At 47.3% G+C, this 24,573-nt stretch overlaps 1 protein-coding gene across 19 annotated transcripts in view; it reads left to right on the plus strand.

The window, feature by feature from the left end:
* Window positions 1–20,021, plus strand: part of LOC124041269 (regulating synaptic membrane exocytosis protein 1-like) — a 73,998-nt gene extending 53,977 nt beyond the window's left edge. For 12 of the 19 annotated variants that reach the window (XM_046358651.1, XM_046358662.1, XM_046358664.1 and 9 more), the window contains 10 exons: window positions 242–307; window positions 2,085–2,200; window positions 2,545–2,693; window positions 13,237–13,400; window positions 13,629–13,840; window positions 13,964–14,129; window positions 14,258–14,370; window positions 17,367–17,468; window positions 17,574–17,713; window positions 17,827–20,021. In XM_046358651.1, the coding sequence (XP_046214607.1) occupies window positions 242–307; window positions 2,085–2,200; window positions 2,545–2,693; window positions 13,237–13,400; window positions 13,629–13,840; window positions 13,964–14,129; window positions 14,258–14,370; window positions 17,367–17,468; window positions 17,574–17,713; window positions 17,827–18,042 (1,444 nt within the window). In that variant the 3' untranslated portion in view covers window positions 18,043–20,021. The remainder of the gene's footprint in view (window positions 1–241; window positions 308–2,084; window positions 2,201–2,544; window positions 2,694–13,236; window positions 13,401–13,628; window positions 13,841–13,963; window positions 14,130–14,257; window positions 14,371–17,366; window positions 17,469–17,573; window positions 17,714–17,826) is intronic. The other 7 variants (XM_046358656.1, XM_046358670.1, XM_046358669.1 and 4 more) reach the window with 5 other exon arrangements.
* Window positions 20,022–24,573: the final 4,552 nt, after the last annotated feature.

Consider the following 24,573-nt stretch of genomic DNA (forward strand, 5'->3'; position numbering starts at 1 on the left):
CTTCTTCATGATCATTGTTCCGTACTCCATATTCCATTGATGTGTATTGACAACTTAATCAAATCAATCGCCTAACTGGCTTGTCTTCTCTAGAGCATAAGGCTAGACGTTTAATGACGAATAGAAAATCAGACTTCTCTCACTTACCCCAGCTGTTTACCCCTGTCCCATACTCTCTCCGTTTATTTATTCATCCCTTCATCCGTTTCTTTCTGTTTTCCACTCATCTCCCATCTCCCAGGCAAACTCGGAGCCTGGACTCATCCACCTGTCACAATCTGGGCAAGAAGCTCCCTGACAACGACAGGTAAGGGGGCCAACCATAACATATACCCTGATTTTTGTTTGTCAACATCATCACTTCCGGCCCAATCCTCAAACTTTCATAAAATCTCCCATTCACATCAGCACAGAATTGAAATTAAAGTTTGAGTAGAGCATGTGAATCTCATTGCGAGATTCATCCTGCCATCATAGTCTGTCCCCTCCCACAAATTCCCAGTCTAGGATGAAGTTCACTTTAGACACTGATCTAAGATCAGTTTTCCCCCACAATAATTGAGGTTATGATTTGTTTGGGGTAAACTGATCCTAAATCTGCACCTATATGGTGACTTTTACCTCTAGTGGGGATCCCCCTCTTTTCTGTCCACCAGTTCATCCACATTACCACAATGTTAAACGCTGATTTCAGAATAATCTATCAGATGAAGTCACGTACACATGTACTGTACTGGGCTGCAGTGCAGTACAGCGGTTAGCATGGGGATGCTAACATAATCATGAAAGCATGGGTCAGGATTCGCTGAGATGGAGGCAAGATGAGCTTGCGTTTGTAATTGGCAGTTCAGTATCAAGGTGGGGTCTTTCCTAATATGGAATCAGGTAGTTTGACCTGCACCTTTAACGATGTTTTCTTCTGAGATGTCTCTCACACTGTGTATGCTGATTTCAATATGTTTGACAAAGATCCTTCTTTTCTTTTCATCATTTTTCCTTTTTTTCCTCTTTTCCTCTATTCTGTTATTTTCTTTAATTTTTGCATGCTGCGACTTTGTGCACACGGTGTGTATGGTGTTTGTGTTGGGGCCCCCAGAATAAAGCCCACCTCCATCCTGAGGGGGTCCCGAGGACGGCCCCCTCCCCTGCGGCCTCTCGGTAAGGGGACACTCCGAGAGTTGGCCCCGGGCTCACCCCAACCATACAGGTGCTGACCTCTGACCCCTCACCTCAGTCCACTTGGAGGAGCGGCCTGAGAGAGAAAGAGCTGTTGCCTTCCTCCTCCATAATTCCACTGCCTATAATGCACTATTTATTTGATTTTGTACCCCAGCCATGGGCCTGTGTGTGTGTGTGTGTGTGTGTGTGTGTGTGTGTGTGTGTGTGTGTGTGTGTGTGTGTGTGTGTGTGTGTGTGTGTGTGTGTGTGTGTGTGTGTGTGTGTGTGTGTGTGTGTGTGTGTGTGTGTGTGTGTGTGTGTGTGTGTGTGTGTGCGTTTGCATGTGTGTTTGTGCGTTTGTGTGTATGTGTTTGTGTGTAAGTGTACACTGAGTGTACAAAACATTAAGAACATAACATAGACTGACAAGATGAATCCAGGTGAAAGCTGTGATCCCTTATTGATGTCACTTATTAAATCGACTTCAATCAATGTAGATGAAGGGGAGGAGACAGGTTAAAGAACGATTTTTAAACCTTGAGACAATTGCGACATGGATTGTGTGTGCCACTCAGAGGGTGACGGATGGGGTGAAGACAAAAGCGGGTGAAGACAAAAGGGGAAGGGTGGGTTGCCACTCAATATTAGTAAGGTGTCCTTAATGTTTTGTACACTCAATAATGCTAATTGTCTGTTTTTCTTGGTCTAAATGTATCAAGTTGTTTTTGCTACAAGACCTCACACCAGCCACACTGAGACGCATATTGCGCGTAGTACACTTCCCCTCACTTTCCTACCAAGCTTGACTCTGTCTCGTGCTCTTCTTAGATCCTATGTGTCAAAACTCTGTCGAACAGTGAACCTAGTAGTGGGTGCATTCTCTCATCCTCTCTCTCGTTCCATCTCTCTCTCTATCTCTCTCTCAGGAGCCACCTCCAAGGTGGTGCGTCTCTGTCCTCCTCAGTGATGTCCTCGTCAGCAGCTCGCAGGGTCAGACAACTCCCACAGGTCCCAGACAAGAGCAGCAGCCCCGTAGAGCAAGGTGTGTGTGGCTTTCTTGACTTGATTTTGTCTGTAAACCTGAGTGAGTGAGTGAGTGAGTGAGTGAGTGAGTGAGTGAGTGAGTGAGTGAGTGAGTGAGTGATTGAGTGAGTGAGTGAGTGAGTGAGTGAGTGAGTGAGTGAGTGAGTGGTGATTAAATGTGGGTGTGCTGTGATTAATTGTGGGTGTATATATTTTTGCTGATTCCTCCCTGTGTGTGTGTGTGTGTGTGTGTGTGTGTGTGTGTGTGTGTGTGTGTGTGTGTGTGTGTGTGTGTGTGTGTGTGTGTGTGTGTGTGTGTGTGTGTGTGTGTGTGTGTGTGTGTGTGTGTGTGTGTGTTTCTAGCCCTAGCAGCAGAGGAGCGTGTTCGTCAGCTCCAGATGAAGGTGCAGCAGAGGGACTCCTATAGGAGTTCTGCTGCTCCGTCCACTTCTAGCAGGGACGTGGAGAGGGTGCTCAAGAGCAAACGCGAGGTCAGTCACCTGTCACTTGAGGTCAGCCCCTAACCCTAACCCTCTCTGTATTTCTCCATCTCTCTCTGTCCCTCTCTCTCTCGCTCCCCATATCCCTGTCCGTTTGTTCCTCTCAATTCAATTCAATTCAAGGGGATTTATTGGCATGGCAGACATATGTTAACATTGCCAAAGCAAGTGAAGTAGATAATGTATAAAAGTGAAATAAACAATTAAAATTAACAGTAAACATTACACTCACAGAAGTTCCAATAGAATATAGACATTACAAATGTCATGTTATGTATATATACGGTGCTGTAATGATGTACAAATGGTTAAAGTACAAAGGGAAAATAAATAAGCATAAATGTTGGGTTGTATTTACAATGGTGTTTGTTCTTCACTGGTTGACCCTTTCTTGTGGCAACAGGTCACAAATCTTGCTGCTGTGATGGCACACTGTGGTATTTCACCCAATAGATATGTGAGTTTATCATAATTGGGTTTGTTTTCAAATTCTTTGTGGGTCTGTGTAATCTGAGGGAAATATGTGTCTCTAATATGATCATACATTGGGCAGGAGGTGAGGAAGTGCAGCTCAGTTTCCACCTCATTTTGTGGGAAGTGTACACAGAGCCCATCTTCTCTTGAGAGCCAGGTCTGCCTTCGGCGGCCTTTCTCAATAGCAAGGCTATGATCATTGAGTATGTACATAGTCAAAGCTTTCCTTAAGTTTGCGTCAGTCACAGTGGTCAGGTATTCTGCCACTGTGTATTCTCTGTTTAGGTCCAAATAGCATTCTAGTTTGCTCTGTTTTTTGTTAATTCTTTCCAATGTGTCATGTAATTATCTTTTTTCTTCTAATGATTTGGTTGGGTCTAATTGTGTTGCTGTCCTGGGGCTATGTGGGGTGTGTTTGTGAACAGAGCCTCAGGACCAGCTTGCTTAGGGGACTCTTCTCCAGGTTCTCTCTGTAGGTGATGGCTTTGTTATGGAAGGTTTGGGAATCGCTTCCTTTTAGGTGGTTGTAGAATTTAACAGCTCTTTTCTGGATTTTGATAATTAGCAGTTATCGGCCTAATTCTGCTCTTAATGCATTATTCAGTGTTCTACGTTTTACACTGAGGATATTTTTTTAGAATTCTGCATGCAGTCTCAATTTGGTGTTTGTCCCATTTTGTGAATTCTTGGTTGGTGAGCAGACCCCAGACCTCACAACCATAAAGGGCAATAGGTTCTATCACTGATTTAAGTATTTTTAGCCAGATCCCAATTGGTATGTCGAAGTCTATGTTCCTTTTCATGGCATAGAATGCCCTTCTTGCCTTGTCTCTCAGATCGTTCACAGCTTTATGGATGTTACCTGTGGTGCTGATGTTTAGGCCAAGGTATGTATAGTTTTTTTGTGTGCTCTAGGGTAACGGTGTCTAGATGGAATTTGTTTTTGTGGTCCTGGAGACTGGACCTTTTTTGGAACACCATTATTTTGGTCTTACTGAGATTTACTGTCAGGGCCCAGGTCTGACAGAATCTGTGCAGAATATCTTGGTGCTACTGTAGGCCCTCCTTGGTTGGTGACAGAAACACCAGATCATCAGCAAACAGCAGACATTTGACTTCAGATTCTAGTAGGGTGAGGCCGGGTGCTGCAGATTTTCTAGTGCCCTCGACAATTTTTTGGATATATATGTTGGTGCTTAAGCTGCATCCCTGTCTCACCCCATGGTCCTGTGGGAAGAAATTTTAACCGCACACTTCTTGTTTGTGTACATGGATTTTATAATGTCGTATGTTTTTGCCCAAACACCACTTTCCATCAATTTGTATAGCAGACCCTCATGCCAAAATGAGTCAAAGTATTTTTTTAAATCAACAAACCATGAAATTCTTTGCCTTTGTTTTGATTTGTTAGGGTGTGCAGGGTGAATACGTGGTCTGTTGTATGATAATTTGGTAAAAAGGCAATTTGATATTTGCTCAGTATATTGTTTTCACTGAGGAAATGTACGAGTCTGCTGTTAATGATAATGTAGAGGATTTTCCCAAGGTTGCTGTTGACACATATCCCACGGTAGTTATTGGGGTCAAATTTTTCTCCACTTTTGTGGATTGGAGTGATCAGTCCTTGGTTCCAAATATTGGGGAAGATGTCAGAGCTGAGGAGGATGTTAAAGAGTTTTAGTATAGCCAATTGGAATTTGTTGTCTGTATATTTTATCATTTCATTGAGGATACCATCAACACCACAGGCCTTTTTGGGTTGGAGGATTTTTATTTTGTCCTGTAGTTCATTCAAGGTCATTTGAGAATCCAGTGGGTTCTGGTGGTCTTTAAAAGTTGATTCTAAGATTTGTATTTGATCATGTATATGTTTTTGCTGTTTGTTCTTTGTTATAGAGCCAAAAAGATTGGAAAAGTGGTTTACCCGTACATCTCCATTTTGGATAGATAATTCTTTATGTTGTTTGTTTAGTGTTTTCCAATTTTTCCAGATGTGGTTACAGTCTATGGATTCTTCAACTCCATTGAGCTGATTTCTGACATTCTGTTCCTTCTTTTTCCATAGTGTATTTCTGTATTGTTTTAGTGATTCACCATAGTGAAAGCTTAGACTCAGGTTTTCCGGTCTCTATGTTTTTGGTTGGACAGGTTTCTCAATTTCTTTCTTAGATTTTTGCATTCTTCCTCTAACCATTTGTCATTGTAATTAATTTTCTTCAATTTTCTATTTGAGGTTTTTAGATTTGATAGGGAAGCTGAGAGGTCAAATATACTGTTAAGATATTCTACTGCCAAGTTTACTCCTTCACTATTACTCTGGAATGTTTTATCCAGGAAGTTGTCTAAAAGGGATTGAATTTGTTGTTGCCTAATTGTTTTTTGGTAGGTTTCCAGACTACATTCCTTCCACCTATAGCATTTCTTAATGTTACTCAGTTCCTTTGGCTTTGATGCCTCGTGATTGAGTATTACTCTGTTCAAGCAGACTGTGATTTTGCTGTGGTCTGATAGGGTTGTCAGTGGACTGCCTGTGAACGCTCTGAGAGACTCTGGGTTGAGGTCAGTGATAAAGTAGTCTACAGTAATACTGCCAAGAGATGAGCTATAGGTGTACCTACCATAGGAGTCCCCTCAAAGCCAACCATTGACCATGTACATACATACCCAGCATGCGACAGAGCTATAGGTGTACCTACCATAGGAGTCCCCTCAAAGCCAACCATTGACCATGTACATACATACCCAGCGTGCGACAGAGCTTCAGGAGTTGTGACCCGTTTTTGTTGGTTATGTTATCATAGTTGTGCCTAGGGGGGCATATGGGGGGGTGGGGGGGTGCTGTCACCTCCAGGTAGCTGTTTGTCCCCCTGTGTGCTGAGGGTGTCAGGTTCTCGTCCGGTTCTAGCATTTAGGTCACCACAGACTAGTACATGTCCCTGGGCCTGGAGATTATTGATTTCCCCCTAAGGGGATTATATTGGGGGGGTATAGGTAGCACACAGGACATTTTTCTCTGTTAAGATGATTTCCTTTTGAATTTCTAGCCAAATGTAAAATGTTCCTGTTTTGATTCATTTAATGGAGTGAGTTAGGTCTGCTCTATACCAAATTAGCTTTCCCCCTTGAGTCCCTTCCCTCTTTCACACCTGGTGGTTTGGTGGATGGGACTACCAGCTCTCTGTAACCTAGAGGGCAACCAGTGGGTCCGTCTCCTCTATACCAGGTTTCTTGTCGGATGACAATGTCTGTATTTCCGATTTATTTGATGAAGTCCAGGTTCCTGCTCTTAAGGCCAGAGGCAGATGACCTCAGGCCTTGGATATTCCAGGATGTGATAGTGAAGGCTTTATGTTCCACATGTTGATCATGTGGTTTGGTCTCAGGCCAGTAAGTGTGAGCAGAGCCTGCTGAGCATCTGGTACATGCCATTGGCTTGGGTTAGTGTAAGAGTGGGGGTTGGGCCTGTTTGCCTGCTCACGGCCTGGGCGTATGCGTGACTTCCATGTTAAGGCCCTCTTTGCGGGGGTGGTGTGCATGGGGTGGGCAGGAGGGACATAGGTCTGATCTGAGGGGACCTAAATGGGGTGTGGGCATGGTTGATTTATGTGGGGTGTTGATTGGTTGGGGTGGGGGTGGGTTGTCCCACAGGTCTGGGAGAGTGTTTCGCTGGTCTGAGTGGGGTGTCTATTGATCTGTTGCTCCTGTGTGAAGTGTTGGCAGCTGGCTGAGTTTGACAGCGATGTCCTTTAGAGTCCGGCGAAGGTGGGCACTGCTGCCTTGTATAGGTGGACCTGGTCATAGAGGCTGTTCAAGTCCAGGTTGGAGTGGTGGGCCAGGAAACATTTGGTTTTGAGGCACAGTCACGGGAAATACTTGTGTTTACCCGCTGTATGGTAGCAGTAGAAGAAGAAGCTTCTATCACTCTCTTGAGTGCTGTGGCCACACTTTCCTGCTGTGTTCTCAGGTCGTTTGTGTGTATTATTATGTGGCTGGGTGAACCTAGTTGGTCCTCAGACAGAAGGTCTAGGGTGCGCTGGGTGTATTATTATGTGGCTGGGTGAAACTAGTTGGTCCTCAGACAGAAGGTCTAGGGTGCGCTGGGTGTATTATCATGTGGCTGGGTGACCCTAGTTGGTCCTCAGACAGAAGGTCTAGGGTGCGCTGGGTGTATTATCATGTGGCTGGGTGACCCTAGTTGGTCCTCAGACAGAAGGTCTAGGGTGCGCTGGGTGTATTATCATGTGGCTGGGTGACCCTAGTTGGTCCTCAGACAGAAGGTCTAGGGTGCGCTGGGTGTATTATCATGTGGCTGGGTGACCCTAGTTGGTCCTCAGACAGAAGGTCTAGGGTGCGCTGGGTGTATTATCATGTGGCTGGGTGACCCTAGTTGGTCCTCAGACAGAAGGTCTAGGGTGCGCTGGGTGTATTATCATGTGGCTGGGTGACCCTAGTTGGTCCTCAGACAGAAGGTCTAGGGTGCGCTGGGTGTATTATCATGTGGCTGGGTGACCCTAGTTGGTCCTCAGACAGAAGGTCTAGGGTGCGCTGGGTGTATTATCATGTGGCTGGGTGACCCTAGTTGGTCCTCAGACAGAAGGTCTAGGGTGCGCTGGGTGTATTATCATGTGGCTGGGTGACCAGAAGGTCTAGTTGGTCCTCAGACAGAAGGTCTAGGGTGCGCTGGGTGTATTATCATGTGGCTGGGTGACCCTAGTTGGTCCTCAGACAGAAGGTCTAGGGTGCGCTGGGTGTATTATCATGTGGCTGGGTGACCCTAGTTGGTCCTCAGACAGAAGGTCTAGGGTGCGCTGGGTGTATTATCATGTGGCTGGGTGACCCTAGTTGGTCCTCAGACAGAAGGTCTAGGGTGCGCTGGGTGTATTATCATGTGGCTGGGTGACCCTAGTTGGTCCTCAGACAGAAGGTCTAGGGTGCGCTGGGTGTATTATCATGTGGCAGGGTGACCCTAGTTGGTCCTCAGACAGAAGGTCTAGGGTGCGCTGGGTGTATTATCATGTGGCAGGGTGACCCTAGTTGGTCCTCAGACAGAAGGTCTAGGGTGCGCTGGGTGTATTATCATGTGGCAGGGTGACCCTAGTTGGTCCTCAGACAGAAGGTCTAGGGTGCGCTGGGTGTATTATCATGTGGCAGGGTGACCCTAGTTGGTCCTCAGACAGAAGGTCTAGGGTGCGCTGGGTGTATTATCTGGGTGACCCTAGTTGGTCCTCAGACAGAAGGTCAGGGTGCGCTGGGTGTATTATCATGTGGCTGGGTGACCCTAGTTGGTCCTCAGACAGAAGGTCTAGGGTGCGCTGGGTGTATTATCATGTGGCTGGGTGACCCTAGTTGGTCCTCAGACAGAAGGTCTAGGGTGCGCTGGGTGTATTATCATGTGGCTGGGTGACCCTAGTTGGTCCTCAGACAGAAGGTCTAGGGTGCGCTGGGTGTATTATCATGTGGCAGGGTGACTGGGTGTATTAGTTGGTCCTCAGACAGAAGGTCTAGGGTGCGCTGGGTGTATTATCATGTGGCTGGGTGACCCTAGTTGGTCCTCAGACAGAAGGTCTAGGGTGCGCTGGGTGTATTATCATGTGGCAGGGTGACCCTAGTTGGTCCTCAGACAGAAGGTCTAGGGTGCGCTGGGTGTATTATCATGTGGCTGGGTGACCCTAGTTGGTCCTCAGACAGAAGGTCTAGGGTGCGCTGGGTGTATTATCATGTGGCAGGGTGACCCTAGTTGGTCCTCAGACAGAAGGTCTAGGGTGCGCTGGGTGTATTATCATGTGGCTGGGTGACCCTAGTTGGTCCTCAGACAGAAGGTCTAGGGTGCGCTGGGTGTATTATCATGTGGCAGGGTGACCCTAGTTGGTCCTCAGACAGAAGGTCTAGGGTGCCTGGGTGTATTATCATGTGGCTGGGTGACCCTAGTTGGTCCTCAGACAGAAGGTCTAGGGTGCGCTGGGTGTATTATCATGTGGCTGGGTGACCCTAGTTGGTCCTCAGACAGAAGGTCTAGGGTGCGCTGGGTGTATTATCATGTGGCTGGGTGACCCTAGTTGGTCCTCAGACAGAAGGTCTAGGGTGCGCTGGGTGTATTATCATGTGGCTGGGTGACCCTAGTTGGTCCTCAGACAGAAGGTCTAGGGTGCGCTGGGTGTATTATCATGTGGCTGGGTGACCCTAGTTGGTCCTCAGACAGAAGGTCTAGGGTGCGCTGGGTGTATTATCATGTGGCTGGGTGACCCTAGTTGGTCCTCAGACAGAAGGTCTAGGGTGCGCTGGGTGTTTGGACACCAGAGTTTAGACACACTGTGTTTGGGGAAAAAGTGTTTCTTCTTGTATGTATTTCCCATTTGAGTCCATAAGGAGAACAATCTGTGTCTAGTGTTTGTCCTCAGTGGGTGTGTGTGTGTGTGGGGGGGGCTTGTCAGAAGGGCTATCAGGGTGGCTCAGAGGGGGTGAGAGCCCCTGGGCTTGGGGTTCTTCATTTGTCTGTTCTGCTGTGATGTCGATGCTATGGTCAGGGTCTGGTGTGGACTATTCTGCTCTGGTGTCGAGACTTTTGTTGGGAGCTGAGGTGGGCTGTTCTGCTGGCTTCTCTGCGGGGGTGGCCACCTCTCTAGTGGGTTGTTCTCTGGCACACGCCATCCCCCTCACCCTCTCCTTCAGCAGTCTGATCCTCTCCTCTAGTGCTCTGTTCTTCTTCTGCTCCTGCTCTTTCTCCTGTTGAAGTTGTCTCACCACAGTCCAGAGTGCAGATATGTCTCTTCACCTCCAGCTCTCCGGGTCTGGTTAAGGGGGTGTTGTTGTGCTGGACTGTTGTCTGGGTCTGTGCTGACTGAAGTGTAATCACCTGCTTTTCCAGCTCCACCTGCCTTACCTCCAGCTGGGTAAATGTATCCTTAATTTCAATGAGGGGGTAGTACTCTGTGCTGGGAGGTTGACTTTCCACTTGGGGTTGCTCGTCTGTGGGGTTATATAAAGAATATATAAAGAAGAGGTCTGGTCTGACCCGTTCGGGGTGGGGGTATCTTTCTCAAGGGAGAGCTTCTCCTGCTGGGCTAATTCTTTGATTAGTTGAAAGTCCAGCTGAAACTGTTTGAGGTTGCCCTGTACCAATTCTGTTCCAGACTTATAGGGATATACGTATATTAGCTGACTCAGAGTCCTCGTTGTCTAGTATCCTGAGTTTCCACCCCTCGTTAACACCCCCCCCCTCTGTTAACAGAGGGGTAGTGTGCTAAAGTGGCACTGTGCCATGCCAGGGGATGGTTTGTGTGGAAGATGAGGTTGCTGATGTTCCCATTTTTATAATAGTCAGCAAAAAGTCTCTTGATCTTTCATAAAGAGCTTCATTTTGTGATCTTTTCTTGCCTTATCATTCTTTACATACACGGGGTACTGTATTTTAATTACCTCTGAACAGCGGGAGGAAGCTTCTAAGGCCTCTCCATTTGTTTGGAGTAGACTGTTCGTCTCTCCTGCCATTGTTGGGCTAAAGGGCTTTGACACCTCTCACTTGACACTTCAGTGCTAATTGAAGTTGTATCAAGCTTGGCAGCCTTAAATTATCATTCAGTCTCTATAAAGTAATGTAATGTATTTTCATCTTGGCTTATGGAAATAAAATATAGCTTCATACTAAACATTACTCACTCAGTTCCAGGTTGGATGGTGTTTTCAGGTTTTTGTTGTTTACCAGAGCATTTGCTGTACAGCGTTGGAATAATAAAGTGCTAAAGCCACTTTCTACCACTCTAAATTCCAAGCATCTGCCTCTAACCCTAGGAAGCTCTTTGCCACATTCTCCTCCCTCCTGAATCCTCCTCCCCCCCCCCCTCCTCCCTCTCTGCAGATGACTTCGTCAACCATTTTGAAAAGAAGATCGACGACATCCGATCCTCGTTTGCTAAGTCAAACAACACCGCTGGTTCTGCTCACACTGCCCTACCCTGTGCTCTGACCTCTTTCTCCCTCTCTCTCCAGATGAAATCTCGCGTCTTGTGACGGCCGGCCGCCCAACAACCTGCCCGCTCGACCCTATCCCCTCCTCTCTTCTCCAGACCATTTCCGGAGACCTTCTCCCTTACCTCACCTCGCTCATCAACTTATCCCTGACCGCTGGCTACGTCCCTTCCGTCTTCAAGAGAGCGAGAGTTGCACCCCTTCTGAAAAAACCTACACTCGATCCCTCCGATGTCAACAACTACAGACCAGTATCCCTTCTTTCTTTTCTCTCCAAAACTCTTGAACGTGCCGTCCTTGGTCAGCTCTCCCGCTATCTCTCTCAGAATGACCTTCTTGATCCAAATCAGTCAGGTTTCAAGACTAGTCATTCAACTGAGACTGCTCTTCTCTGTATCACGGAGGCGCTCCGCACCGCTAAAGCTAACTCTCTCCTCTGCTCTCATCCTTCTAGACCTATCGGCTGCCTTCGATACTGTGAACCATCAGATCCTCCTCTCCACCCTCTCCGAGTTGGGCATCTCCGGCGCGGCCCACGCTTGGATTGCGTCCTACCTGACAGGTCGCTCCTACCAGGTGGCGTGGCGAGAATCTGTCTCCTCACCACGCGCTCTCACCACTGGTGTCCCCCAGGGCTCTGTTCTAGGCCCTCTCCTATTCTCGCTATACACCAAGTCACTTGGCTCTGTCATAACCTCACATGGTCTCTCCTATCATTGCTATGCAGACGACACACAATTAATCTTCTCCTTTCCCCCTTCTGATGACCAGGTGGCGAATCGCATCTCTGCATGTCTGGCAGACATATCAGTGTGGATGACGGATCACCACCTCATGCTGAACTTCGGCAAGACGGAGCTGCTCTTCCTCCCGGGGAAGGACTGCCCGTTCCATGATCTCGCCATCACGGTTGACAACTCCATTGTGTCCTCCTCCCAGAGCGCTAAGAACCTTGGCGTGATCCTGGACAACAAACTGTCGTTCTCAACTAACATCAAGGCGGTGGCCCGTTCCTGTAGGTTCATGCTCTACAACATCCGCAGAGTACGACCCTGCCTCACACAGGAAGCGGCGCAGGTCCTAATCCAGGCACTTGTCATCTCCCGTCTGGATTACTGCAACTCGCTGTTGGCTGGGCTCCCTGCCTGTGCCATTAAACCCCTACAACTCATCCAGAACGCCGCAGCCCGACTAGTGTTCAACCTTCCCAAGTTCTCTCACGTCACCCCGCTCCTCCGCTCTCTCCACTGGCTTCCAGTTGAAGCTCGCATCCGCTACAAGACCATGGTGCTTGCCTACGGAGCTGTGAGGGGAACGGCACCTCAGTACCTCCAGGCTCTGATCAGGCCCTACACCCAAATAAGGGCACTGCGTTCATCCACCTCTGGCCTGCTCGCCTCCCTACCACTGAGGAAGTACAGTTCCCGCTCAGCTCAGTCAAAACTGTTCGCTGCTCTGGCTCCCCAATGGTGGAACAAACTCCCTCATGACGCCAGGACAGCGGAGTCAATCACCACCTTCCGGAGACACCTGAAACCCCACCTCTTTAAGGAATACCTAGGATAGGATAAAGTAATCCTTCTCACCCCCTCCCCCCTTAAAATATTTAGATGCACTATTGTAAAGTGGTTGTTCCACTGGATGTCATAAGGTGAATGCACCAATTTGTAAGTCGCTCTGGATAAGAGCGTCTGCTAAATGACTTAAATGTAAATGTTAAATGTAATAATCTTTGGTAGTTGTAAGCCTTCCGGGTGATTCCGTAATTCTGTCCAAAATCAGGTTGTAGGTTTTGAGTTTTGATTTGGAGTGAAGGTTATGTTGTAGAGGGTAGCATCCTGTATATGTTCCTGACAAAAAAAATCCAAGTTTATCTAACTCTAAATCTACGTTTTGTTAAGAACATGCTGAAAACTGCAGGAGCTCATCTGACCTCTCTCCATCTCTCTGTCCCTCTCTCTCACTCCCCATATTTATGACCATCTCTCCATATTCATCTTGCCTCTCTCTCACCCCTCTCTCAATTAAAAATAATTAAATTCAGTCAACTTTATTGGCATGAAATACATGTGAATATTTCTTCTCATCCTGTCCCTCTCTAATCCTCTCTCTCTAGCTGTATAAGGACCAGAGGAGAACCAGCTGTGAGAACGTATCCCGCAAGTCTTCAGAAAGCGATGTCAGCGACGTGTCAGCCATCTCTCGCACCAGCAGTGCCTCCCGCATCAGTAGTACCAGCTACATATCCATCCAGTCAGAGAGACCCCGGGGACGCTTCAAGTAAAAAGAACCACACACATATGCACACACACACACACACACACACACACACACACACACACACACACACACACCTGTGTGTTGCAGTAAAGACTACAAAGTGTGTGTGTGTGTGTGTGTGTGTGTGTGTGTGTGTGTGTGTGTGTGTGTGTGTGTGTGTGTGTGTGTGTGTGTGTGTGTGTGTGTGTGTGTGTGTGTGTGTGTGTGTGTGTGTGTGTGTGTGTGTAGCAAGGCGATGCGTGCGTCAGGCCGCAGCATGTTGAAGAGCACCAGTGTGAGTGGTGAGATCTATGGCATTGAGCACACGGACGGCAGCCAATCAGATACAGCATTGGGCGGGGGCAAGAAGCGGCGCTCCAGCCTCAGCCAACGGGTGGTGGCCATTGTAGGCCTGCCCTCCAGACGCAGCTGCAGCACCTCACAGCTCACCTCCCAGAAAGGTAACACAGACAGACCATACAAACAAGACTCCACCATACACAAGCCCTGTATTCAGCACCCATATTAAAACCAGTTGGTAATATGAATGTATTGTTGTTGTATTTGTTGTGTGTAATAAAAAGCAGTGGTGGTGGATACTAAGAAGAAGGGCAAAAAAAAGAACAAAATTCAGATCCAGCGGAGTACAGAGGTGGGCATGGCTGTAGAGTACCCCCGCTCTGCCATGAACCGCCAGGCCAGCAGAGACTCCACTGACGGGAGCATGAACAGCTACAGCTCTGAGGGGAAGTCAGTATCTCTAGCCTCACTCTCTCTTTGTTTGTAGTGGTAGTGTCATTCTCACTTCAATGCTTGTCCAGTCTAACGTTATTCTGGTCTTCAGTAGTCTAACCTCAGTGTGTTTATGTGTGTTTCAGTCTAATCTTCTCGGGGATGAGGCTGGGGGTTGACAGTCAGTTCAGTGACTTCCTGGATGGCCTTGGCCCCGCCCAACTGGTGGGCCGGCAAACATTAGCCACACCCGCCATGGGTGAGTGGCACAAAGGGATATGATGGACAGTAGTGATGCGTGGGTAAAATCGCTAAGGAAGCCAAGCCAGGGACAAAAAGCCATTTTACAACCTTACCCTACAGTGTGTTGTTGTGACGTTGTGTTAGTTAATGTGACGACTGTTGCTCATCGAATGATTAAAAGTTTCTAATTGCGTAATTATCTGAATCAAGCAATGATTAACTCATTAACCTGGGGCACCATGGGAAAACTCGTTTTTATTGAGTTTCTATTTCCCAAATTAACTCAAAGAATATCAGAATATCGATTTTACAACAGCCGCTAAAGAATCAGTTACCTCTACAATCTCGTTCTGAACGTCGCATAATCCGGGAATCTGCACGGACCCGGGTCTCACCAATGAGTTCATACCACACCAATCTTAGTTGAGTATTTATTTGCTAGAAAGCTAAAATGATGATAAAATATACACATACACAAAAACACATTCTAGGCTATTGATTAGAACTTAGTATAACGGGCCAACACACCATGGCGCATGTTACCCAAAATGGAGATTTAAAAGAGAGAGAAAAAGAGAAAAAGAGAAATATACAGTTGGGTGAGTTTGTCAGCTATGGTTATTCTAACTCTAGCCTTGCCCCAAACTGCCGCTCTTATGGTTCAGAATATAATGATGTAATTACGTGGGGAAGGTCTCTGTGGATTCTCTGCGTAGACCGTTCAGGCTGCTCAATGACACACTTCTCCGGCGCACTTCTATGGTCGTCCTCACAATGTCCTTTTGGCTTAGGAGCCTATTCACTCGTCCTTGTTCTGGAAGGGCTCTTCTGTGGACAGACAGCTCTGTAGCTCAGAGCTCACAGCGTAGGAATGAAACAGTGTAGATACCACGATTCAATGGGAGGTGGAGGCTAGGTGGTTTGACTTGAATTCACCCGCTTAGACACAGCTACTCATCCGTAGCTTGGGTAGAAAAATATTTCTTTGTCTTCAAACTTGTGTTGCGTTTTGGGTTCGTTGACATTTTAGACCTCGGCTGCAGCTTGGGTCACTTAGTCTTATCTGTAAATTCTTTACTCACAGGTTTTATACCCTCGGGTCAGAAGTGGGCGTAACCACCTTTAGGGCAATTCTCTGGGCATACCATGTTATGGGCAAGGTCTAGATTTTACTCAAATCCAATTTTAGACAACTATCTTCACATTTCATCTTTACCAAAATTCTCTCATTCTCTTTGATTTGGACATTTTCCATACAACATACAATGTATAAACATCAAACATATACTAGGTAAACTGTTGACGTTACAATGTTTTCATAATAACGGCATCTATTAACCTTTAATAACAAAACAAAAATGACATACATTTTCATATTCCATCTATCGTCATGACCACCATTGTGGCTGACGGAAGCCATTGTTCCAAAGTCCCTTTATTTCATGTTTAATGTTCTGAGGCTGGTTCTCCATAGTAACAGGACAAAGGAATTTGTCTGTGGCCTGAGATTTACCAGGGGCTTGAGGGGTCATAAAACCCCCACATCTTCAGACCCCTAGATCTCTCCTCCTCTGTTGGGATTGAGAGATAATCTTTAGTGTTGTGGTGAACTGTAACCTGACCTGATCAGGACAGTCATGACAGTGTGTTGTGATAATTGCGTTGTTTGCTCTATAACCTGTTAGTTCATATGCCTTGATATAGAGGCCTAACGGTCGAGACAATAAGAAGACACAGTGGCAGAATAAATTCAACCACACATTTGTTTCATCACAAAACCAGAGAGCAACCTCTGTCTGGTGAAGTCCACAACGCACATTACATGTAACAAACAGACCTACAGCATGGTCAAGCAAGTTAATGTTTCTGACATTTTCGGACTGCTAAACATCTATTGATTTAGAACCACAGAGAGTTACCGCCGAAAAGAAAACAGGAGCTGCCTCAACTATTCCAGCACCATTTCAACTTCAACATCATCAAATCACCTATGCTTAGTTTAATACAGTGATAACTAAAAGATACCAACAACAATTTAGTTCAATAAACATGAGCTAAATATGAGGTGGCTGTCCATGGTACTGATTAGTGTGTGTGTGTGTCTGTGTGTCTGTGTGTACTCGCTGGGGTGTGTAAGTAGAAAAAACATGTTGACTCATACTACTTGTAGAGAAACGCCATCCTCCTCTCTTTCATCACTCTGTCATACAGTACACAATTTTAGTTGTTGTCCTAGGCTACCTGGCTAAAATACTTGCTCGCTAACTTAAATTCCTTTCATAGGCAATGATGTGCCTGGCCAGCTAGTTAACGTTAGCCTTCTACATCTAGCTACATATTGAACGTCCATCCTCTCAGGCCAGGGGCACAACAAGGTATGAACTAATGGTTGGATTAGTATCGCTGTTATAATCATTGGCCAATATGGAAGGAGAATTCAATAAAACCACAAGTCTAAATCCATATCTCTATCCATCACTAGTTAGGAAAGGAACCATTTTCGCTAGCTAGCCACTGGAGGACAGTGACACAACGAGATGCAAAAATAAAATAAATTGTGTAAATGACGTAATGCTTATAATTTGATGTGATTGGTGTAAAGCCAAATCCAAACTGGCTTCCCTTTACACTTTTTTTTGGTGCGCAAGGACCGTTCACAATTGAGCTCACTCAGTTTATCTCAACGCTGATTGGCTATTATTTCATATATTTTTTATCAAGGGGGGCCAAATTTTCTCTGGCTTCCCTTACATTCAATGCTACGATCGGCAACAATGTCATACTCTTTTTGACCAGACGACATCAGATAGATGGGCTACAGAGACAGAGGGGCGCTGTTTCACTCATTCGGATGCTTTCTCCGGTGAGATAAAGTACATTAAGGCTCATGAAACACAAGGAGATGAAAGATACATTATTTTATGTGTTTTTTATTTATTTTTTGGGGTACAATTTTTGGGGAAGCCTAGATTCCCTTGAGTACACACCACTAATGATATACCGTGTTTACAGGAGATGTTCAGATCGGAATGATGGACAAAAAAGGCCAGCTAGAGGTGGAGGTGATTAGAGCACGTGGCCTTACCCCCAAACCAGGGTCCAAATCACTCCCAGGTACCACACACAAGCACACACACACACACACACACAAAATCCCAGATAAGTGTGTCTGTTCTCCATTCCCTCACCTTTCTCCCCCACACCACTCTGTCTCTGCAGCACCCTATGTCAAGGCCTACCTGCTGGATAACGGAGCCTGTAAAGCCAAAAAGAAAACCAAGATTGCACGTAAAACCCTGGAGCCCCTCTACCAGCAGGCCCTGCTGTTTGAGGAAAGCCCACAGGGGAAAGTCCTCCAGGTAATAACACCGGGGACTTGTACTGCTTGTGTGTGTGTGTCTGTGTGCGTGTGATGCGTACGTGTGTGCTTGAAGGTGTGGGTCCTTGGCCTTATCTCTGTCCCTCTCCACAGGTAATAGTCTGGGGCGACTACGGGCGACTGGATCACAAATGCTTCATGGGAGTTGCACAGATCCTATTGGAGGAGCTGGACCTCTCCAGCACAGTGATTGGCTGGTACAAATTGTTTCCTCCTTCCTCATTGGTGGACCCTACCTTAGCCTCGCTTACGCGGCGGGCATCCCAGACATCCCTGGACAGCTCAGGACCAGCTGGTATGCGCTCTTAGTGACCACAACGCAACCACAATCCCAGATGGACAACAACCAATGGACCACAACTGACCAGAGTGCATGACCACATCCCTAGGGCCAAGATAGACCTTAAGCAAATCAAAGCCAGACAGATAGAGATATACAGAGAAAGAGAGGGAGAGTGAGAACTAGCCAATCAAAGTTTAGCTGAAGTCAGACAATCATTTCCCATGCCTCCCTCCTTCTGTCTTCTCTCCTTTCTCTGGGCTGCTAGGCCTTGCTCCTGAGTCTCACTTCTTCTATTTCTCATCCCTCCTTTTAATGTATCCATCCTCCTCCTCTCTGACATCTCCTGTTTTGTCCCCTCTTTCTCCAATCCTCCTCTCCCTCCGTTGAGTGTGTTATGGCTTGTGCTCCTGAGATTGAAGGGACTCATGCAGCCCACTCTGTTAGGGGGCACAAAGGATGTCAGCCCAGGCTTGGTGTAGCCAATCAGTGAATGGGTTATTGTGAGGCCCTAAAGAGTGTGCAGGAGACAAAGGGAAAAGGTTGAAGATACCCTGCCGACAGCTGCCCATCCAAATGCGTTTCAGCATTGAGGTCGTCATGGCATTGCTATATCTGTGAGGATTGGCGTGATTGCACAACCTGTTAGGGGAGGGAGACTGCACAGGTGAAGACAATACTTGTTCTAAGATCAAAGCAAGCACAAAAGCTTGATTCTTTTTCAGACAACAAATGGTTGCGAAAGAGAAAAAAAGGGCCAAATTATGGTTAGATCTATTTTATTCCATATTCTATTTGCCTAGAGTTGAGAATGTTGAGAATGTGGTGCAGACTCCCTGTGTGCATATTTGGTTTCGAGTGACGGTGGTCTGCAGACCAGCAGAGGTCTCGTCACCCCCGGCGAGTGTGGCGGGCGCAGCATGACTCGGGACCCCGGCCCAAGCTGCATGCACATTTTTTTGTAAAACAAAAGCCAGACGAATTACTTAAAAAGAGACTAGACTAAATGTGTGTTAGTTCCACATACTTTAGGCCAGCTTGTATGTTGCATGTACTTGTACAGTTTGCTCGTACTGAATATGAATACAAACAGAAAAGCCATCCGCCATCCAAGGGCGGACACCGGGGGAATAAGCTCCGCCCAGGCCACACCTCCCACTCTGCGTATGAATATCCATATTAGGAAGTCTCCAAAAGACTTTTTATTTTCTTGTGTTCCTTTTGAACCCTTCGGAGAACAGTGCTGTATCGTAGTACTGAGCAAACTGACTATCTGAGGAGCTAGGTGTTTTAACTATAGTCTTTGGCAGTGGGGCTAGGTAGAGAATGTGTGTATAAAAACAGAGATTAATGTAAATGAAGTATAATTATGACATAAATGATAAAAGATATAGATATATATGATTATCAAATGAGTGTATCTGACTATACAACTATCACCTATAAACACAAACACATGTTGTAAATACGAGTCAGGGGGACGATATTTACACACACAAAACGATCCAAACATTCCTAGTCCTATGGAAACAGATCTGAGCCCCTTGCCCTGTGCTTTGAGAGCCGCTGAGCGGTGCCCAACCACAAGGGGGAGCCAGCAGACCTTTCAGTTTCTCCTCATAGCAGCCAAAACCAACATGACTATTTGCAACACATGCCACCTTGTTTCTTTAACCGCAAAACTTTAATCCCCGTATTTGATCATGGTTTGGACTGAATTGAAAAACCCATAAAGGTTTTGTTAGCTGACGTTTCAGTTGAACCTCTTGCGGTGCGGCCCACTGCCCTTTCCTTTGTCGGTATTACTCCACGATACTGATTGTTTACAGTCCATGGGTTTCCACTCAAAACACCATATCTAGGAAAGAAGTATTCACTTCAACATTTCTTGTTTGTATAACAGATGTGGCTCTACTGATGTGTATGTTTTATATTCAAGAGTTCATTTTTATTATTTACAAATAAAAGACTGTCGAAGAAAATGGTGGGCAAATCGACTCCGGTTTTTGACTCACCCGTGGCGATAAACAGGGTATATGATGATGAAAACGATGAACTTAACTACCGCAAAATGGTTGCTGAGCTGTACAAAGAAGTCAGCATCTTTAGGCTCCAACGTATTAAGCGATTTAACAACTTTTTAATGAATTTCCCTTACCTTAATCCTAACCTTAACCCTCAACGAAGGTAGATGCTGCACATCAAGGGTGGGCTGATGTGGATTGGCCCCCTTTAAAATGCCAAGCACTTTGAAGCATATGAAATGCTACTAAAGCCATTGTTCGGTATCATTATTTATCAACTGTTATCTTTCATAACAAGATCATGTATGCATGTCATAACTGCATTAGTATCTGGATAACATTGATAATGTATGTGACCCTGGGACTAAACACCCTGCAACGGGATCCTGGACTTCCTGACGGGCCGCCCCCAGGTGGTAAGGGTAGGTAACAACACATGCTGCATGCTGATCCTCAACACTGTGTCCCCTCAGGGGTGCGTGCTCAGTCCCCTCCTGTACTCCCTGTTCACTCATGACTGCATGGCCAGGCACGACTCCAACACCATGAGACAGCCTATAGGGAGGAGGTCAGAGACGACCGTGTGGTGCAACGACAACAACCTCTCCCTCAATGTGATCAAGACAAAGGAGATGATTGTGGACGACAGGAAAAGGAGGACGGAGCATGCCCCCATTTTCATCAATGGGGCAGTAGTGGAGCAGGTTGAGAGCTTCAAGTTCCTTGGCGTCCACATCACCAACAAACTAACATGGTCCAAGCACACGAAGACAGTCGTGAAGAGGGCATGAAAAAACCTATTCCCACTCAGGAGACTGAAAAGATTTAGCATGGGTCCACAGATCCTCAAAATGTTTTACAGCTGCAACATCGAGAGCATCCTGACGGGTTGCATCACTGTCTGGTATGGCAACTGCTCGGCCTCCAACCGCAAGGCACTACAGAGGGTAGTGCGTACGGCCCAGTACATCACCAGGACCATGCTTCCTGCCATCCAGGACCTCTATACCAGGCGGTGTCAGAGGAAGGCCCTAAAAATTATCAAAGACTCCAGCCACCCTAGTCATAGACTGTTCTCTCTGCTACTGCATGGCAAGCGGTACCGGAGCGCCAAGTCTAGGTCCAAGAGGCTTCTAAACAGCTTCTACCCCCAAGCCATTAGACTACTGAACATCTTATCAAATGGCTACCCAGACTATTTGCATTGCCCCCCCACCGCCCTCTTTTCCACTGCTGCTACTCTCTGTTATTATCTATGTATAAGTCACTTTAATAACTCTACTCACATGTATATATTACCTCAATTACCTCGACACCGGTGCCCCCCACACATTGACTCTGTACCGGTACCCCCTGTATATAGCCCCGCTATATATACAGGAACATTCACCCACGAAACACTCAAAGAGTATGGCTGCCTAAATATGGTTCCCAATCAGAGACAACGAAAATCACCTGCCTCTGATTAAGAACCTCCTCAGGCAACCATAGACTTTCCTAGACAACCATACTCAGCCACAATCCCAATACCTACTAAAACCCCAATACAAAAACACACCACAAAATAATCCCATGTCACACCCTGGCCTGACCAAATAAATAAAGAAAACACAAAATACTAAGACCAAGGCGTGACAGAACCTCCCCCCCAAGGTGCGGACTCCCGGCCGCACACCTAAACCCATAGGGGAGGGTCCGGGTGGGCGTCTGTCCACGGTGGCGGCTCCGGCTCGGGACGTGGACCCCACTCCAACCAAGTCTTAGTCCCCCTGTAACGCGTCCTATGATTGACGACCCTCGCCGCCGATCTTGGCCTAATAACCCTCACCAAGGACCCCACTGGACTGAGGGGCAGCTCGGGACTGAGGTAGAAGCTCGGGACTGAGAGGAAGCTCGGGACTGAGGGGAAGCTCGGGACTGAGGGGAAGCTCGGAACTGAGGGGAAGCAGCCCTGAGGGGAAGCTCAGCCCTGAGAGGAAGCTCAGGCAGGTAGTTGGCTCTGGCAGATCCTGGCTAGCTGGTGTTTCTGGCAGATCCTGGCTGACTGGCGGATACTGGCTGACTGGCAGATCCTGGCTAACTGGCGGATCTGGAAGATCATGGCTGACTGGCGGATCCTGGCTGACTGGCGGATCTTGAAGATCATGGCTGACTGGCGGCTCTAGCTGTGGCAGCTCCATGCAGACTGGCAGCTTTGGCTGCTCCATGCAGACTGGCAGCTCTGGTTGCTCCATGCAGACTGGCAGCTCTGGCTGCTCCATGCAGACTGGCAGCTCTGGCTGCTCCCTGCAGACTGGCAGCTTTGGCTGCTCCATGCAGACTGGCAGCTCCATGCAGACTGGCAGCTCTGGCTGCTCCATGCAGACTGGCAGCTCTGGCTGCTCCATGCAGACTGGCAGCTCTGGTTGCTCCATGCAGACTGGCAGCTCTGGCTGCTCCATGCAGACTGGCAGCTCTGGCTGGCGTGAACAGGTAGGAGACTCCGGCAGCGCTGGAGAGAAGGAAGGCTCTGGCTGCGCTAAACAGGCGGGAGACTCCAGCAGTGCTGTAGAGGAGGAAGGCTCTAGCTGCGCTGAACAGGCGGGAAACTCCCGTCAGCGCAGGAGGGGAATAAGGCTCCGACAGCGCTAAACAGGCGGGAGACTCCGACAGCACTGGAGAGGAGAAAGGCTCTGGCAGCGCTGAACAGGCGAGGCGCACTGAAGGCCTGGTGCGTGGTGCTGGCACTGGTGGTACTGGGCCGAAGACACGCACAGGAAGCCTGGTGCGGGGAGCTGCCACCGAAGGACTGGTGTGTGAAGGTGGCACAGGATGGACCGGACCGTGAAGGCGTATTGGAGAGCCTGAGAGCAGGACTGGCACAGGACGTGCAAGGCTAGGTAGGTACACAGGGGGCCTAGTGCGTGAGGCTGGCACAATTTTCACCAGCCGACTAACACGCACCTCAGGACGAGTATGGAGCGCTGACCCAGGTGCCATTAAATCCCGACACGCTTCGTCGGGCGAATATCGTACTTAAAGCACCAAATTAGCAACTCCCTCATAACTCTCTCCTCCACTTTCCCCAATAACTCCTTCACAGTCTCTGCTTCACTCACCTCCAACACCGGCTCTGGTTCTGGTCTCCTCCTTGGCTCCTCACGATAAACAGGGGAAGTCTGGCTCCCTGAGCCCCCCCCTCCCCCAATACATTTATGGGGCTGAACCCTGCCTCTTCATACCACTCTCCGCTTTTCCACCTCCAGTTCTTCTTTGGGGCGTCGATATTCTCCAGGCTGTGCCCAGGGTCCTTTTCCGCCATATCTCCTCCCAAGTCCAGAAGTCCTTTGATCGCTGCTCCTCACGATTTGGCTCAGATTTGAACCCTGACTCTGCCACACTCTCCCTGAGCCACCCCCCAAGAAATATTTGGGGCTGACTCTCGGTCTTCCGTCCGCGCCGCCATGCTTGCTTCGCCAACTCCATTCTCCGATAACCTTCTTCGCACTGCTCCAGCGAATCCCAGGCGGGCTCCGGCACTCTCTGGGTCGACCACCCACCTGTCTATTTCCTCCCAAGTCGTATACTCCAAACTTCGTAGCTCCTGCTGCCGCTGCATGTCACCACGCCGCTTGGTCCTCTTGTGGTGGGTGATTCTGTTACGGCTTTCTTCCGTTGAAGGAGAGTCGGACCAAAATTCAGCGTGGTTATTACGATACATCTTTAATGAAGATGACACACGAAAATACAAAACAACAAATGGAACGTGAAAACCTATACAGCCTATCTAGTGAAATACAAAACACTGAGACAGGAACAATCACCCACGAAACACTCAAAGAATATGGCTGCCTAAATATGGTTCCCAATCAGAGACAACGAAAATCACCTGCCTCTGATTAAGAACCGCCTCAGGCAACCATAGACTTTCCTAGACAACCCTACTCAGCCACAATCCCAATACCTACTAAAACCCCAATACAAAAACACACCACAAAATAAACCCATGTCACACCCTGGCCTGACCAAATAAATAAAGAAAACACAAAATATAAAGACCAAGGCGTGACACTGGTACAGGTTAATAGTCAATCTACCAGGGTAGTTACAAACAGCACGGGAATGAAATCACCAACATGTATTGTGCACATCTTTACTAATGCTGCAGAAATGTGCTTGAAAGCAGTATCCAGATTCATCTGATGTTGTAATCACAATTTAGTAGCCATATCTAGGAAAAACAAAGTTCCAAAGGCCTGGCCTAATATAGTGTATAAGAGGTCATATAAGACGTTTTGTAGTGATTTCCATGTTGTTGATGTCAATAATATTTGTTCTTCATTTGGGTGTAATGAGGAGCAAACAGACTGTACACTTGACACATTTCTGAAATTGCTTATGCCAGTTATTAATAAGCAGCACCCATTAAGAAAATGACTGTAAAAACTGTTAAATTCCCATGGATTGATGAGGAATTTATTCAATTTTATGGTTGAGAGGGATGAGGCAAAAATAGCAAATAACTCTGGCTTCACAACCTCTTGGCAAACGTACTGC

This window comes from Oncorhynchus gorbuscha, linkage group LG08, assembly GCF_021184085.1.
Source record: "Oncorhynchus gorbuscha isolate QuinsamMale2020 ecotype Even-year linkage group LG08, OgorEven_v1.0, whole genome shotgun sequence".
Classification (NCBI taxonomy): Eukaryota; Metazoa; Chordata; class Actinopteri; order Salmoniformes; family Salmonidae; genus Oncorhynchus; species Oncorhynchus gorbuscha.